This window comes from Herpailurus yagouaroundi, unplaced genomic scaffold, assembly GCF_014898765.1.
Source record: "Herpailurus yagouaroundi ecotype Mexico unplaced genomic scaffold, PumYag 185, whole genome shotgun sequence".
In the NCBI taxonomy this organism is placed as follows: Eukaryota; Metazoa; Chordata; class Mammalia; order Carnivora; family Felidae; genus Herpailurus; species Herpailurus yagouaroundi.
This window is the reverse complement of record NW_024412416.1, coordinates 15,060,947-15,075,434: the sequence shown is the minus strand read 5'-3', so window position 1 is coordinate 15,075,434 and position 14,488 is coordinate 15,060,947. Positions and strand designations below refer to the sequence as shown.

At 46.2% G+C, this 14,488-nt stretch overlaps 1 protein-coding gene and 1 long non-coding RNA gene across 2 annotated transcripts in view; one reads left to right on the top strand and one right to left on the bottom strand.

Moving 5' to 3' along the window:
* NR2F2 (nuclear receptor subfamily 2 group F member 2) overlaps positions 1–3,969 on the bottom strand; it is an 18,055-nt gene extending 14,086 nt beyond the window's left edge. The window contains exon 1 of the mRNA XM_040493765.1: positions 3,538–3,969. Within this exon, the coding sequence (XP_040349699.1) occupies positions 3,538–3,580 (43 nt within the window). The 5' untranslated portion in view covers positions 3,581–3,969. The remainder of the gene's footprint in view (positions 1–3,537) is intronic.
* LOC121042465 (uncharacterized) overlaps positions 2,529–14,488 on the top strand; it is a 39,780-nt gene continuing 27,820 nt past the window's right edge. Inside the window, exon 1 of the long non-coding RNA XR_005796235.1 lies at positions 2,529–2,925. This is a non-coding gene — a long non-coding RNA (uncharacterized LOC121042465). The remainder of the gene's footprint in view (positions 2,926–14,488) is intronic.

The following is a 14,488-nucleotide window of genomic DNA, read 5'->3' as shown; positions in this document are numbered from 1 at the left end:
GCAATTAAAATCAATTTTCCTCAACTTCATCCTCTCTCATTAGTTATAGCTAACTCACAAGCCAACGTCCTGCCACACTACCCAGTCGTGGAGAGAGGTGAATAGACCTGTCCGCTGATGGACGAGCGGAGGCAGCCTCCCAGCCTCCTAGCCTCCCCTGTGCATACCCTCTGTACACACATGTAAGCGCACATGTATCAGATGCATATTTGTCAATGTACACAGACAAAGACTTCAGCGCCTATGCTTCTAGCTCATGGAACAGTTGAGGACGAACTTCATTGTTCCTCAGGTTCCTTTTAGGCATCCATTGAGTCATTAAAACACGACCAGCGATCCTGCTCCAGATTGGAAATAATACCAAGCACAACTCACAGGAACCACACACAAGCCACAGGCCACCTCAAGAGATTCACTGCAATAAGAACAACTTAATAGCCTATGCCAGTCTGCTTCAAGGTGCTAAAATCATCAACATGGATGTGTCTCTGAACTCCAGGGCGTTTGGCTTTAAACATCACACATCTAGAATTGGCCCCACGGAACACACTGCATTTCAGGGCAGGCACCTTTCGGTTTGATCACAAGAAGTTCATTATGATTGTTCAACGTTTAGAAAACAAAATTTTGACAGCATCGCACACGTTTTGCCCCAAGAAAAACTGTAAACTTGGAAGCCAACCAGGTTTATGAACAGTTGAAATATTTTACATCAACCACGCCGAGTTTCAGGAAACATGAACACATGTGAAGAGTAAAGTAATGACCCCAGGAAAGCATCCTTGATAGTGCAAAAAATGGACGAGATGAAAGGTGTAAAAAAAAACCAACCATAGACCACACATGCGATTGACCTGTGCTGGTGTGTGCTCTTTGCATTCAATAAATACCCTTAACCCACAGGCAGAATACAAGGTAGGTACTAAGTGAAGATATAGGCAGACAGGGGCTAGTTTTTAGGAGAGGAGAAACCCTCTTTACACTTCCTTGCTGAAACCTTCTTAGTCCTCACCCTTTCTCCGCTGAAATCACGTATTTCACTAAAGCTGCAGGTGCTGGGATTATTTGAAAGTTGTAAAAAAAAACAAAAACAAAAACCAACTACAGTGGACACTGAACTATCATAAACCTGGTGTGCAATGAGATTGCCACAGAGAAGGCAGGCTGAGAATTTCAGGTTGATTAGAGACACAATATCACTTTCTCTTAAAGAGGACAGAGGATGGAAAAGAAATCATTTCAAAGGTTTTTTTTCCCCCCCCTTTCAACTCCTATGATTCAAGGGATTGCCTAATGCTACAAATGTCAGTAGATTAGGGGCAATCTCAGCAGAGATGTGGTGGGGCTGGGATGAGACAGGAAATCTAATGGACATACCCATCTCAATTTAATAGAAGAGAATAATTGATTGTAGGGAAATCTTAATCTTGCCTCTTGGTGCAGACACTTCCATAGCAAGATCACCTTTTACAGACATGCAGTGGGAAATTTCTGAAAAGCAACAGCTTCCACAGGGCACTTAGAGATTTTTGGTGTTTGAAGTATGCTCAGATGGACTTAGATTTAAAATGAAGAATTTCCCAATCTCTTACAAAACTGGAGCCTGCCACAGCACACGACCACAGGCTTCCCATGAAGTCAGACGTGTTTCACTCTGTATTTTAGATTCATTCAGGTATGGGGACGCTATTAGAAATTCAAAACAATAAATAAATGACCATATCAATTGTAGTTAATTTTTACTGCATATAAGAAGAGAAAGGACTTCAGACTGAGAAAGAAAAAAGAGGGGAGAATATTTTCAAATGCCTTCTTCAGAGATGCTCATTTCCCTTGAATAAAACAGCTCTAAGACCAGAAGAGAAATATCAATATGTCGTTACTGTTCAAAAAAAAAAAAAAATCCAGCCCAGTCTTTTATTGCAGATGTAAATTTATTTTAATGAGGGGAATGGCAAGCTTTAATTTGGCTGGAGAAAGTTGGAAAAACATTTGTTTTACTCTGGTGGAAAAAAAAAAAAAAGTAAAGCAAACCCACCCAGGAATATGATTTTCTTGCAGCAAGTGGCCTGACGGCTGTCATTCTTCCCAAATGAAATCACAATATGAATACAGACCCCAGCAAATGCCGAGTTTAACTCTGAACTCAGTAGAAACCAGTTCTGTCCACCAGGATTCATTGAATTCCTCCTTTCCCTCAATCTAGTTCGTGTGTGTTTTTTCTCTTCCACCACACTGGAGCTCCATGAATAGGGAAAGGGGTTTCCATTGTGTCCCTCTGAACTTCCAAGTCAATGCAATTTTTAACCACTGGCTTGTGGTACTTTGAAAATCACCAGGGGCTGTCAGAGTTGGGTCCTCTGAAAAATTTACAGTGCTAAATCAGAGCATATGCTGGGAGGGAAAAAATTGCTTAACATTGGAGCAAGTACAGTATCTGTCTGCCCCCTAGTGTAAGAGTCCTCGCTGCCTAAAATTCAACTTTAAAAGAAAAGGAGCTCTTAAAGGGAAACGACTTGGAGCTCACGTAGGCATACGAGAATGAAACTTCTGTACATTTTAATCTGAATAATTCTTCAGGATTTAAAATTAATTGGCTCTAGCTTGGTTGGACCGGACTCGGATCTCGCCACCGCTGCGTTTCCCGAGTCACTGGCGGGGAGAGGTGATCTTCTTCTTCTTTTTTTTTTTTTTTCCTCCCTGAACTGGGTTTATGTGCGTTCCCCCTCACCCCCTCCTCTCTTTTTCTTTCTCTGTCTCTGTCGTCTCTCTCGCTGGCTTTTTAAAAATGAGGAACCGTTCCTTGAATGTTCTGGACAGAGCACAGAATTGCTTCTTAAGTCAGCCCGACGCGGTTGCAATAGACAGCCAAAAGGTAAACGTTTGCCTGAAATCCGCACGCCAGTTCCGCCACCCCGCCCGATGGTGAGTACCCTTCTCGTTGCGATTCTCCTCCTAGCTTTAACCGAGCGCTTGCCTCCCCGAGCCGCGGCCGAGGGCGCCGGGCAGGACTTGCCTCCCTCCCTGCCTGGCTGGCTGTCAGTTGCACAAGGTTGCAAAATGAAGCGCAGAGGCAAATCGAACAGTAAATGCTGATACTTAGAGCGAGCCTCGCAGCTCCTTTGCTAGAAAACCGAGTCGTCTGTTGCTTGGAAAAAGACGCTTATAGGACTGGCTTTTTTAGTTTGCTCTCTGGAAGGAAAGGAGTTTGAGGAGACAGGACGAGGAGATGGGGAGGCACGGCAGTCTTTACGCTTCGGTTTAATCATATTTTGGCAGCTTTGCAATTGTATTTTCCCCCCCTCTTCCCCCCTCCACCACCTCCCCTATCACACACATGTAATAAAATATGGCAATGCATTGAATTGACTGTCCCCCCCCCTCCCCAAACCCCTGAAACCACAGTCCTAGGCATTTCAGACACGTTATCAAACCGATTTTTTGAAAAGCCCCAAGTCACCCCCAGCCCCACACAGCACAAGGAGAAAAGTGAGAAAGGAGAGACAGAGAGAGAAAAAATACTGTAAGTAAACATACCAAAACCATATTTGCCTTGTTCAAGGTCCCAAACCGCTTGCATCTTCCTTCTAAACTGGAATAACTCTCCTTTAGTTTGGCGGGTGAAATAAACGCTTTGTTGGCCCCCTGAAAAGATGTGTCTTTGATAATTAAAGAGAATCTCCTCCTCGGTGTTTATCTAAGCGATTGTGCAAACTGATAAAAAGTAGGCACTAGCCTGCAGGGAAAAAGAGGAAAGGTGAAGGGAGAGACCTTCCACCTCAAGGAAGTGCTTCCCCATGTATTAGGCGTTCTCAGCCTTGGAAAGCCCTGCACGCTAACTTTAGAGAGACGAGGTTTCAGGGAGCTTTGTACATAGCTGCTGAGGAATGCGAGCCTCGCCTTTAAGAAAAAAAACCCCAAACCGTAGGTAGGAGATGTCTGGAGTGATCCTTGTCTCTCATCTCATTCCTTAGAAGGAAGAGTGCGTTGTTACACCTTGTTTGGGGCTGGAAAGACGAGACTTTAAAAACACCCGTCCAATTGAAAAAAATCTCCCAACTTAATGAGTTTAGTCGGAGGCTGGAGCAAACGGCTCAGCCTCGGCGGAAAACCGCCAGCAACTATAGGCGATATTGCAAAGCAAGACGACCCGAGGCACAGCCAAATTCCACTGTTTGGGGTCGAGAGGGATGGAGGCTAATCCTAAAGCAAGTTGGAAAAAAACAGAGGTGGGAGAGGAGGGGGAAAAAAGCAGCCTCCTAGCAGACTGGCAGACAGGCTCCCCTCACCCTGGATCAAAGATAGAACTTGAAGCAGGAGGGCAACATTTTTCCTAGGAATCCGTTGGAATCCTCATTTTCTACTTTTAACTCACGTCCCCCCAAGTGATTTTTCCCACTCCCCTGCAGAGCCGTGCCCCCCTTTTCCAGTCCCCATTCTAGAACTTTCCTGAGGAGGAAACCTATTTCTTTTGGGGGGGGGGAGGGGTTCCCAATTTCAAGCCTTCAAATAATGAATGCTTAATTAACCCCCTCCCTCCACCCACCCTCCCAAATGGAAAAAGGAAGCAGGAATACAGTAACTAGAGAAAATTGAGGAAAAACTATGCTGCCTCTTGCAGTTTAATACAGTTTTAACTAATGGATTTTTTTGTTTTGTTTTGTTTTAAGAGAAGAATAATGGGGAAACACGGATCTTTTATTTTAGGAAACTGTTATGGTAAGATGTATGTCAGACTTGACAAATGGAACTAACGCTCTTCGGCTGCTTCTTGTCCTTGTCTTAAACAGGAATTAAGTTAAACACAGTGCTGAATGTTAATTACATGTTTACTGGCTAATGAAAATTACAAATGGTTTTGCCACCTCAAACAATGATGAAAACTCTGAAGACACTGTAATTATATACTTTGAGGGAAATAACTCAGAATATTGATCATAAGAAGTGTAAATCTTTTTTTAACTATTCATTAATACCATAAATATGGGCTACAGAAGTTTTTCCTTGTGGTTTGTCTCATCAGTTATATCGAGTGGATGGATGGTGAGGTTTCTCTGGGGAGGTGGTGAACTCATTCTCTTGTAGAAGGAGGCCACTTGTGTAACTCAGGGGGTGCCCCCTCCCTTCCGCCCCCGCCCCCTTTAACCCCCAGCAGAAGGTGGGGGGGGGATAGTTGAACGGGAGGAGATGGGGGGGGGGGCTGGGCTCAGGGCAGGTGAAGGTGATCACTGCCCAGCCTCTCCTCTCCCCTGCCCTCTTCTTCTCTTCATTTCTCCCTCCTCCCTTCCCTGCCAGGTCTGATCGATGACCGCCTTCCCCAGCCTGGGCGCCTGTCGGGTAACCTGGCATTCTGGTTCCTAATGGAGGACAACTCACCGCAACCCAGCCACGCTGCCCTGGCATCTTAAGTTCCTTCTTTCAGAGGTGGCTAGGGCAGTTCATGGCAAGAGAAGGGGGAAAAAAAAAAAAAAAAAAGTTGAGCGTGGAAGGGGTTATTGGGCAAGGTGGCTCAGGCAGCGGAACCAGAACCGGTTTGGGAGTAGAGAAATGTTTTTTGTTTTGTTTTGTTTTAACTTTGGCCTGAGTTGTAACTCTGCACTCTGGAGCGTGACAGCCACTCCGATCTTGGGGGTCAAAGGTGAGGGCTGCACTAACCCTAAAAGGCTTGTCTGGCCTGGCCAGAAGGCCGAGCTCCGGGAGAGGTGGGGGGTGGGTGGTGTGGCCAGCCACACTGCCTGACGCTTCCGAGGGGGTGTCTGTGAAACCCACACGTGGGGGGCACAGAACCGAGGGCCGGTTTTAAGTGCAATATTAAGGATTTTTTAAAAAGTGCCCTAGGCTTGTGGGACTGGAGTCCTCTTTTTCCCTGAGAATTCCCAAGGCGCTGGTCTTTGTCTTAGAAGGAATGGAGTTTCTGAATGGTGTGAAAGGGACAGAGAGGGTCGCTTCAAATCGATTTTACTTGTCCTTTCTGTCTTTTCGGATCAACGCCCTTCAATGGGCACAGAGGTGCTCTTTCAACCAAAAACTTGTGCTACATTTTCTGCCTGTATTGGTGCTAAATACAATAAGCACTGGGCAGATTTTTTTTTCTTTGCTCTCCAAAGCAAGAAAGCACCCTAATTAAATTGTTTTATATGGACAGTCAAGACGGACCAATTAAGTATGCATTAGTATAAAGATATAGTCTGCAGATAAGGCAGTTTAGAAAATCATGCGTAGGACAAAGGAGAGGGCGCTAGCGTTGGGGAGGGGTGCGCGAACCCAGCAAGGTCGCCTTTGCCTTCCTCGCTGGGCCCGAGGGAACTGCAGAGGCCCGGGCCTCAGGTGAGAGGAGAGCTAACAGGTGGTCAGGCCCGAGCCCCCGACCCCGGCCGAAGAGAGGTGGAACCCAGGGCGTTAGTAGCCCTCCCGTCTCCCTACTCGGACGGACAATGTAGTCGGCTGAGGTGGCGGGTCCCGCAGGAGTGGCGGGGCGGGGGGGGGGGGGGGGGGTGGCGAGAGAGTGCCGTGCCCCGTGCCAGGTCGGGCCCATCGCCCGGTGTCCGGGTCCAGGGCGCGGCCTTGCAATGAGAGCGTGCGCCCAGGGGAGGCTGGGAGGGCCGCGGACACTGCCACTGCGGCGGCCGCAGCCCTGCGGCAGTCAAGATCAGGGTAGGAGGCCCCCTTCCCAGCACATCCAAGCTCAGCGCTTTTTCGCTTCTAAGGAAACGGGAGCTCCTCTGCGAGGAAAGTAAAGTTCCCGCTCGACGCCATCCGGCCCGAAGGGCGTCGAGGACCAGGCGCAGGAATGGGGGAATGACCGAGGGTCGGAGAAAAGGTAGCGAGGAGACTGGCTCCTTGGGCGAATGGAGATCTGGGCCTCTCCACCCTCTCGCCAGCCTCTGAGGTGTGGGCGGGCAGAGTGCACCTCACCACGAAGGCGACGACCCCCAGAGCAGGGGCCTGGGCCTCCCCGCGTCGCGGCGCAGGGTTGTGATAGGTGGTCCCCGGGCCGCGGGGGCGCGAGCGCAGCGCGCTGCCGCGGGCAGGGTGGCGCGGGGCGCACAGGGCGCCCTTGGTCGGGCGCGGCGCGGGGTGGGCAGGAGCAGAGGCGAGAATTAGAGCCTGGGGAGGTGGCTGAATGTCAAAGTAAAAAGGTTGAAAAGCCAATTTTCCAGGCGCGCTTTCGCCCCCTTTTGCTGGTTGCCGAGGCCGTAAATCAGCGGCCGGCGGCGAGGGCGGGAGCAGCCCCCTCGGCGGGCTTGGCGCGGCCCCGCCCGGACCGTGTGCACCTCCCGGTGGTCCCCGAATCGATCCGAAGACTAGCTGAGGATGTCACCGCACTAAATATTTACTGATCACACACAAGTAGCCGGGGCTCGAACGATTTTCCTCTGTGAGAAGAGCGCAGAGAGAAGGGTAAATCATTTTATTAGTGTGGATAAAGCCCAGAGCACACTCCGGGCTGGAGTGTTTTAAGATGTGTCTTCAACGGGATGAAAAGAGTTAGGGAAATCGATACGGAGTGATTAGAAGCCCCCGGGGTGACGAAGGGGGCCCAGGCTTTCAGGGATTTGGCGAGGCTGAGAAGGGGGAGCAACCCTCGAGGGGGGCGGCCGGACCACCGCCAGGGAGCTCCCGGGCGCAGGCCTCCGTCCCTCCCTACTCGACGGGAGACGCAGGGGCGCGGCAATCCGCGGGGAGTCGGCCGAGGCCCGGCTCCTGCGGGCCGCCGCCGGGGGGAGGGTTGCGCGGCCGCCACGGGGCCAAGGGCTTGGGAGCCACGGGCTCCACGCTGCGAGCGACAGTGGTCAGGTGGCCGCCGCAGTGGATCGCAGGCCCGGCGCGGGGACGCTGGCAGGTCCCCCCACAGCGCATCTCTCCAGGCGACCTCCTGGAGTAAAGGTGTGACCCAAAAGGGCTGCATTTTTCCGCCCCAGCCGCGACCCGCAGCATCCTGGAACTTTCTCCTTGATACATCTCTGTCCCTCTCCTCCTTTGATGTTCCTAAAGAGGACGCGGCGGCCCAGCCCCGCTAGCCGCCCGTCCCTCCCACCCACCCAGTGTCTAGGGCGGCCGCCGGGTGGCGGAACCCGCTGCGGACCACAGGGCTAGTGGATTCCAGGTTCGGGGCTCCTGGGCAGGTGGGAGGAAGTCTGAGGCCGACGAGGCAGTCGGGGGCTGGGTGACAGACACCAGCGAAGTCCCCAGGACGTCTCGGTTCCCTCCAGGGCGGGGAATTAGCTTTGGGGGCTTCAAGCCACGCTCCAGCGGTGGAAATCGGTCTGTGGCCCCAGGGCTGCGTGCAGGAGCCTCAAGTGGCAGAGGGGTAAAGGCTCGCAGGGCTCGCTGAAGGTAGCCAGGCTTTGGGGGGGGAGAGTTTGCTGGGAGGGTGAGGAAACCTTCTCCCCAAACTCAAGCAGCAAAGTCCTGGCGTGAAAATGGCTTTTCACTTCTAGAAGCGGGCGCCTCGCTGGTGACTGCGAACAAACCTCGAGGCTCGACACAGCTGCAAATAATCAAGAAGACACTAATTTTGGGGGGGGAAGGAGGGGCGGAAGGTGAGGCGAGGGGAGAATCTGATTCGTTTCTTCTTCCTTTTCCAACACCTGGCCTTTTCTTAAAAATCTGCTCTTGCCGAAAAGCGGATAGATTTATTTATTTATTTACTTACTTACTTACTTACTTATTTATTTATTTATTTATTTATTTATTTCTCCATCCATCCATCCATCCATCCTTCTTCCCCCCAAATTGCTCGGATTTTCTTGGCAGCTTGAGGAATTCAGTTCAGGTCGCCCTGCCTGGCCCCTCAGTGCAACAGGAAATAGAACTTCAGACCCAATTAACCGTTTTCCAGAAGGGGTAGTTATTATTATTATTTTTTCAATATGAATCCTAATGGATTGGCGCAGTGTGTTCAGGTGTGAGGCGATTGGTGCCTGGAATCCCTGGCTCGGTGACACTCTAATTCTTGCGATGTTAGCTCCAGAGTATTCATGACCTGGACACTGTCAGGACCCCGGTCTCCATTAACCCTTCCTGGTCTTGGCCAGAGCGGAGGTTAACTACACTCACGTACCAAAGGGGCTGTAGCGAAGAAGGGAGAGAGACAGGAGGAGGAAGCGGAGGAGAAAGGAAGGAAGGAAGGCAGGCAGGACGAAGAAAAGAGGGAGGGGGTGAGGGAGGGAAAATTCGCTCTAGTTGCAGGGATTTTCAGGCTCCCTGCCCTTCACTGGTCTCCCCCACCCCCGTCCTTCCTAGGAAAGCAGGTTTCCATTCAGAGGGACAACAGTCTCATCCATCAAGGAAGCTCACTCCATGAAGGTGGACTTTAGGGAATAAGAAAGCATAATGTAGTGAAATATTTTCTTCCATTTAACTGACCACCCAGTTCCCTTAAGAAAAAAATATTTCTGACATGTGTACAACAGTAGAGTATTACACTACATATTTTACCTTCTTTCATTTAAGTAAAAGCTAATTTAGAATCTTGCCAGTAGCCAAATTACAGCCACAAGATGTGGATGAGATTAGGAAAATATTCATTCTGCTGGCTTCAGACCTGGTGGCATTTTAATGGGTAGTTATGCAACAGTTATGTGCGTGAAGGTGTATGCACGTGGGTGTGTATATATTCTTAGGGTGTTAGAAGTTCCATGATGGATTAAAGGTTCATATACTCAAGCATTAGATAGAGGCTGTCACTCATGTGTACATGCTGGGGGTCTGGCAGAGAGCAGTGCAAAAAAGAGTTCTGAATAAGCTCCTTGGAATCACTATTGTTGAAATACAAGCTGAAGCAAGTTAGTAATGGTAAAGCTATTGTGCCTTGCAGAATCATAAAAAGGCACTTCAAAGTAAAAATGTCAGTTTTCAGGGTGGTAGCTTTGGCAGGCCAGTTAAACAAAAGGTGAGCGTCTTTTGCCTAATGTAGGTGTTTAAACATTCCACCCTATTTTACTCCTCGGTGAATTGAAGAATTAAAACAGGAGAGGTGCTAGATACAGATGCTAGCATAAGGGGCTTGTTGCCTGTGTAACCAAGTCTCATGTGGGCTATACACGCTTTTAATATTATCGTGTAAGGCAATTCCTGATGAGAAAGTTCTAAAGACATCTAAAGCCATGTGGACTCCAGTTCTCAGAAGTGGACAGAGTGAGGAAAGATCATCTAATTCCATGTATTTCCCCCCTTCTCACAAGAGCCTGGTTATGAAGTTTTCAAAATGACAGTTCATTTTTGGTATGTCACAAAAAGCATGAATCAAATGACATCAAGTGCCAGTCATTTAAATGTGAAGGGGTTAGTAAGGCACATATCCAGAGAAATTATTGTTGCTGCTTAGTGGGATCCCTGTACTTGAATCAAATGCAAACAGAACAACAAAGGGGGGGGGGTTATCTGATTTAATTTCCTTTAGCCACAAACTCAAGGTGAATTTTGGAAGGAGAAAAATAATGGAAGGAGCAGTTTTTATTCTGTTGGTTTTGAGAAGGCGAAAAGCAAAGTTTCAACATAAAGCATAGACTTAAACAAGTGCATGAGCAGAGACACATTGCCAGGGGAGAAAAGCACTATGTGTGAATTTCGAACACATAATTAATTAATTACCAATTGCCTTTCTCCTCTTAAGAGGCTGATTTCCTGAAATGTTGAAGGTACGCATGAAAAATACAGGACTTCTGTCCAAAATGAAGAGGAAGATGTTTCACATAATATTCAGCTTCTTGACCACAGGAAGTTTCATCCTGAGAGTTTACAAAGTGTAGTATTTAAATAGAACGCACACTGGCCCTTTTATTTTGAATATGGGATAGAGAAAGCTCCTTTTCCCATCTGTCCATTACAATTTATAATAAATTAATCAACCTTATCTAAGAGATTACGAAGCGCTTGACTGAGGTAAATTGATTTAGATGATATCACTTAAAACAGTTTAAAGCAAAAGTGAAAACATAAGAGGAAGGGAATATTGGCCTCCGTGAAAAATGTCACATTGGGTATTTCCTGACAGGACCACATCACATCATATGTCAGAGGCAAGTTAACAAATTAGGCAACCCTACTTCTTGGCAGAATGTATGTTAATAGCTCATTTCCTGACTCCAAAAGTTATGCAGATTTTCATTTTGCATATACTTTGCTGCCATATTACCCATACAGTTAGAAGGAAGCTAATACTGAAAAATGTAAGGGGGCTTGGGGGGTGAAGGGGTGGGGCTAAAAACTAATTTTTTTCAGTCTCCAAGACTTCATGCTTATTTCCTCATTGATTCTTTTCATAGGATATTGCTTAATTTAATGGCTTTTAAAATCATATACGATTTTGCTGGAGTCTACATTGTTTATAAATAGAAAACAAAATCAAACGCAGATCTTTTTCAGAAAGTGCAATTGACTGTTCAGTTATTGAAGAACTGCTATTTAAATTTCCCAGCTTCTACTTAAAACAAACACGCTTACACACATCTAAACCTATTCTTCTTTGCTAACAACTCTTAAAATTGTTGCGGGCATGGCTGTGGATGAATGTTTTATAGAGCCTTTAACTCTCTTTCTCTTTACCCTGGAAATGCATTTAATGTGTCTTTTGTGCTTACGTGCTTTAAAAAGCATTACTCAATATGCAAGAATCATTCACCCTCTTTTAAAAACCAGGGAATAAAAAAACCTGAGTCTAGGAAAGAGGTGTGATGTTTACTTTGAAGTTTCAGGAACATACAAAGTTTTCTTAATAAACTAGAAGAAACTGTACCCTAGGTAAACCTAAATAGGGCAGCTCTGGGGTATGGTTATACCCGTGTCCTTCTACCTTCCTGCCTTTGGCACTAAGGTATCTGGGTTTTTGTCCTCACACACTGTCTATTGTTAACAGAGTAGGTTTTGACATTAAAAAAAAAAATTCAAGTTGTCTTGCTTTTATAGCTGGATGTATTATTAAATTAAAAATAATATTCATTTCTGTGTTCAAGTTTACATGTCTAGGCAATAATGAGGAGGTGAGATTCTGCAAGCCCCCCCCCCTTGCCTCCCAAAAAACAAAAACAAAAATAAAAGCATTACATAAACACACTAAAGAGAGATAAAAAAAAAAAAAAACACCTTAGGATTCAGTGTGTTGGAAATACAAGCACACTGTTTTTACAACGGAGCTCGTAGTAAGGCTTTTTTTCATCTTAACTATCCACCAGGATGTGACAGTTCGGTTTTATACACAATTTATGATTTTTAAACCAGTTTTAAACAACATATCATCACAGGAGTGAAGGAAGATTTGAAAAATCAGCTTCCAAAAGAAAAAAAGAAACACAAATAAGAGGCAGGGCACGGTGGCTCCTGTTGGTTTTTCAAGATGTTATGCGAGTTACACTGAAACATCACAATAACATGCATTCTCACTGAGGGCAGAGCAAGATGATGATAGGAGAAAAAAGGAAGAAAAAGATGCCTCCCCCCCCCCCCCCCAACAAAAACCAAACACAAAAACAAGCCCCAATCCTACACCCCACATAAGAAGCCCCTTACCACTGGAGGGAAAGTTTCTGTGTAACTGTGGGTCCTGCCGGAACTCGCAGTTGGTCTACTTTTTAAACACGCCAGGCAATGGTCACACCCGTCAGCAGCCTGGCCGCCTTGAGAAGGAAGCAAACTGTTCCCCTGCAGATGACCTACCATTTCGAGGTAAACTTTGAAAGCAACTGTTGAAAGTTAACCTCTCCTTTCCTAAGGAGGTCTGCAGAGGCTGGACAGTGAGAGCTGGTCTAATCAATTTTATTATTTTCTAAAGTCATTCCTAACTTTTATGATACTCCCCCCACCCCTTCCTTTACTATCTGTCTTTGTGCCTCGAGGGCCAGTGAAAGAACAGAGGGCAGATTCTAGATTGCTTTCAGAGTTTGCCTTCTCTGATGATGGATTACCATGTCAATTTAAACGGCATAGGATTAATTTGTTTCAATGATTTCTCTTTAGGCTGAATGCCAGCCGTTTTTCTATCTCTCTCCCTGCTCTTGAGAACAACAACAACCAAAAAAAAAAAAGCCTTCTTTCCATATTCTAAGTTAGGAGACAATAATGGAAATAGACAAGTTAGGTGTAATGTTGCAACACAGTTATAGGTCTGAGTGTTTTTATCTCTGCCTAAGAGGCTGAAACATACAGTCAGTCACATTAAAATGAAATTGGACTGAACATTTATTCAATAAATACTTGTCTTGTAGATAATCCAGTGCGGAGTGCTTTTGACACATAAGGACTTAATTTGTCTTGGAAAACAAGTTATTAATATGGCACATTTAAACTTGCCACCTACAATAAGGTTATTGAGATCTATAACAAACTCAAATGATCATACGCACGCGTGCGTGCACGCGCGCGCGTGCGCACACACGTAACACGTATGTATTTCAGGTCACATACGGACAAAAAAGTTCAATGAAGTTAGAAATGATTCCCTTCATTATGCAGGTAATATCTAACCTTTCCAAAGTAAGAATGTGTCAGGGAGTCTTCTCGTTTGAAAGGTTTCTGAAGTGCACAAGAAAAATGCTGTTCAAATCCTATTTCTTTGCAAGACCAAGTCCATTATGAGGTTGAAAATGGCACAAAAAAAGCACTTAGGTGCAATCCAAAATCAAACACTCCCTCCACATTTTTTGCCTTGACTAACCTCGTAGCCAGAGAGAGCATGTTGCCTGTAGAATAAAGCCAATTTAGGTGAAATAATCTATTCCTAAAGTGATTATTGTATTTCTTTCTCTAATGGGAGGTCCCCCAGCAGATGCAAAGGAATAGGAGAGGATTTTATCCTATGGAATGAATCTGCTGAGTAAATGTGGCTATTTGAACGCGAGGCTACATTTCCATCACCCTCTTTTCTTAATTGCCTCTCCCTTTCCCAGCCTTCTTCTGCACTGAAATTTAACATCATAGTTCAGGATAACAAATTGCATTCTGAATATGAACACAAATGGATCTTACAGCCTTCTCCTTTTCCTAAGCCCTCTCAAAAGCACTGGCGGGCTTTCTTTGAGCAGGGTGTGCTTTCTAAGGACATATGCAATCAGAGGCCAGTGACTGTCAGAACTGGAATCTATGCAATTTTAATTTGTAAAAAAGTTGTTGGTTGTTAACCTTGGAGGAGATTGTGCATCTCTAAGAAACCGAATCTTTGAGAGCTCTCCCTGGGAAATGATGTTACACATGAGCAGAAAATCCAGGCAAGAAAGGCTAATTGAATGAAGAGAGAGAATTAGGTTAAAAAATAGAGTACAATCTAGTATCACATTTTCAGTAGTGTAACTTGAAATGAAGGTGTCTTCAAGTCGCTGGTGATGCCAGAGTGTTTAGATGTTGGCCACAGATGGGAACACCTATTGAAATGTGTCTGAAGAAGATTAATAGGGCTTGTCACTGTTGGGAAAGCACTGCTTTGCTGTAAATTTCTACCAGCACAAGATGAATTACCGATGAACGCTCACTTATCAACCCCATCACTATCGTT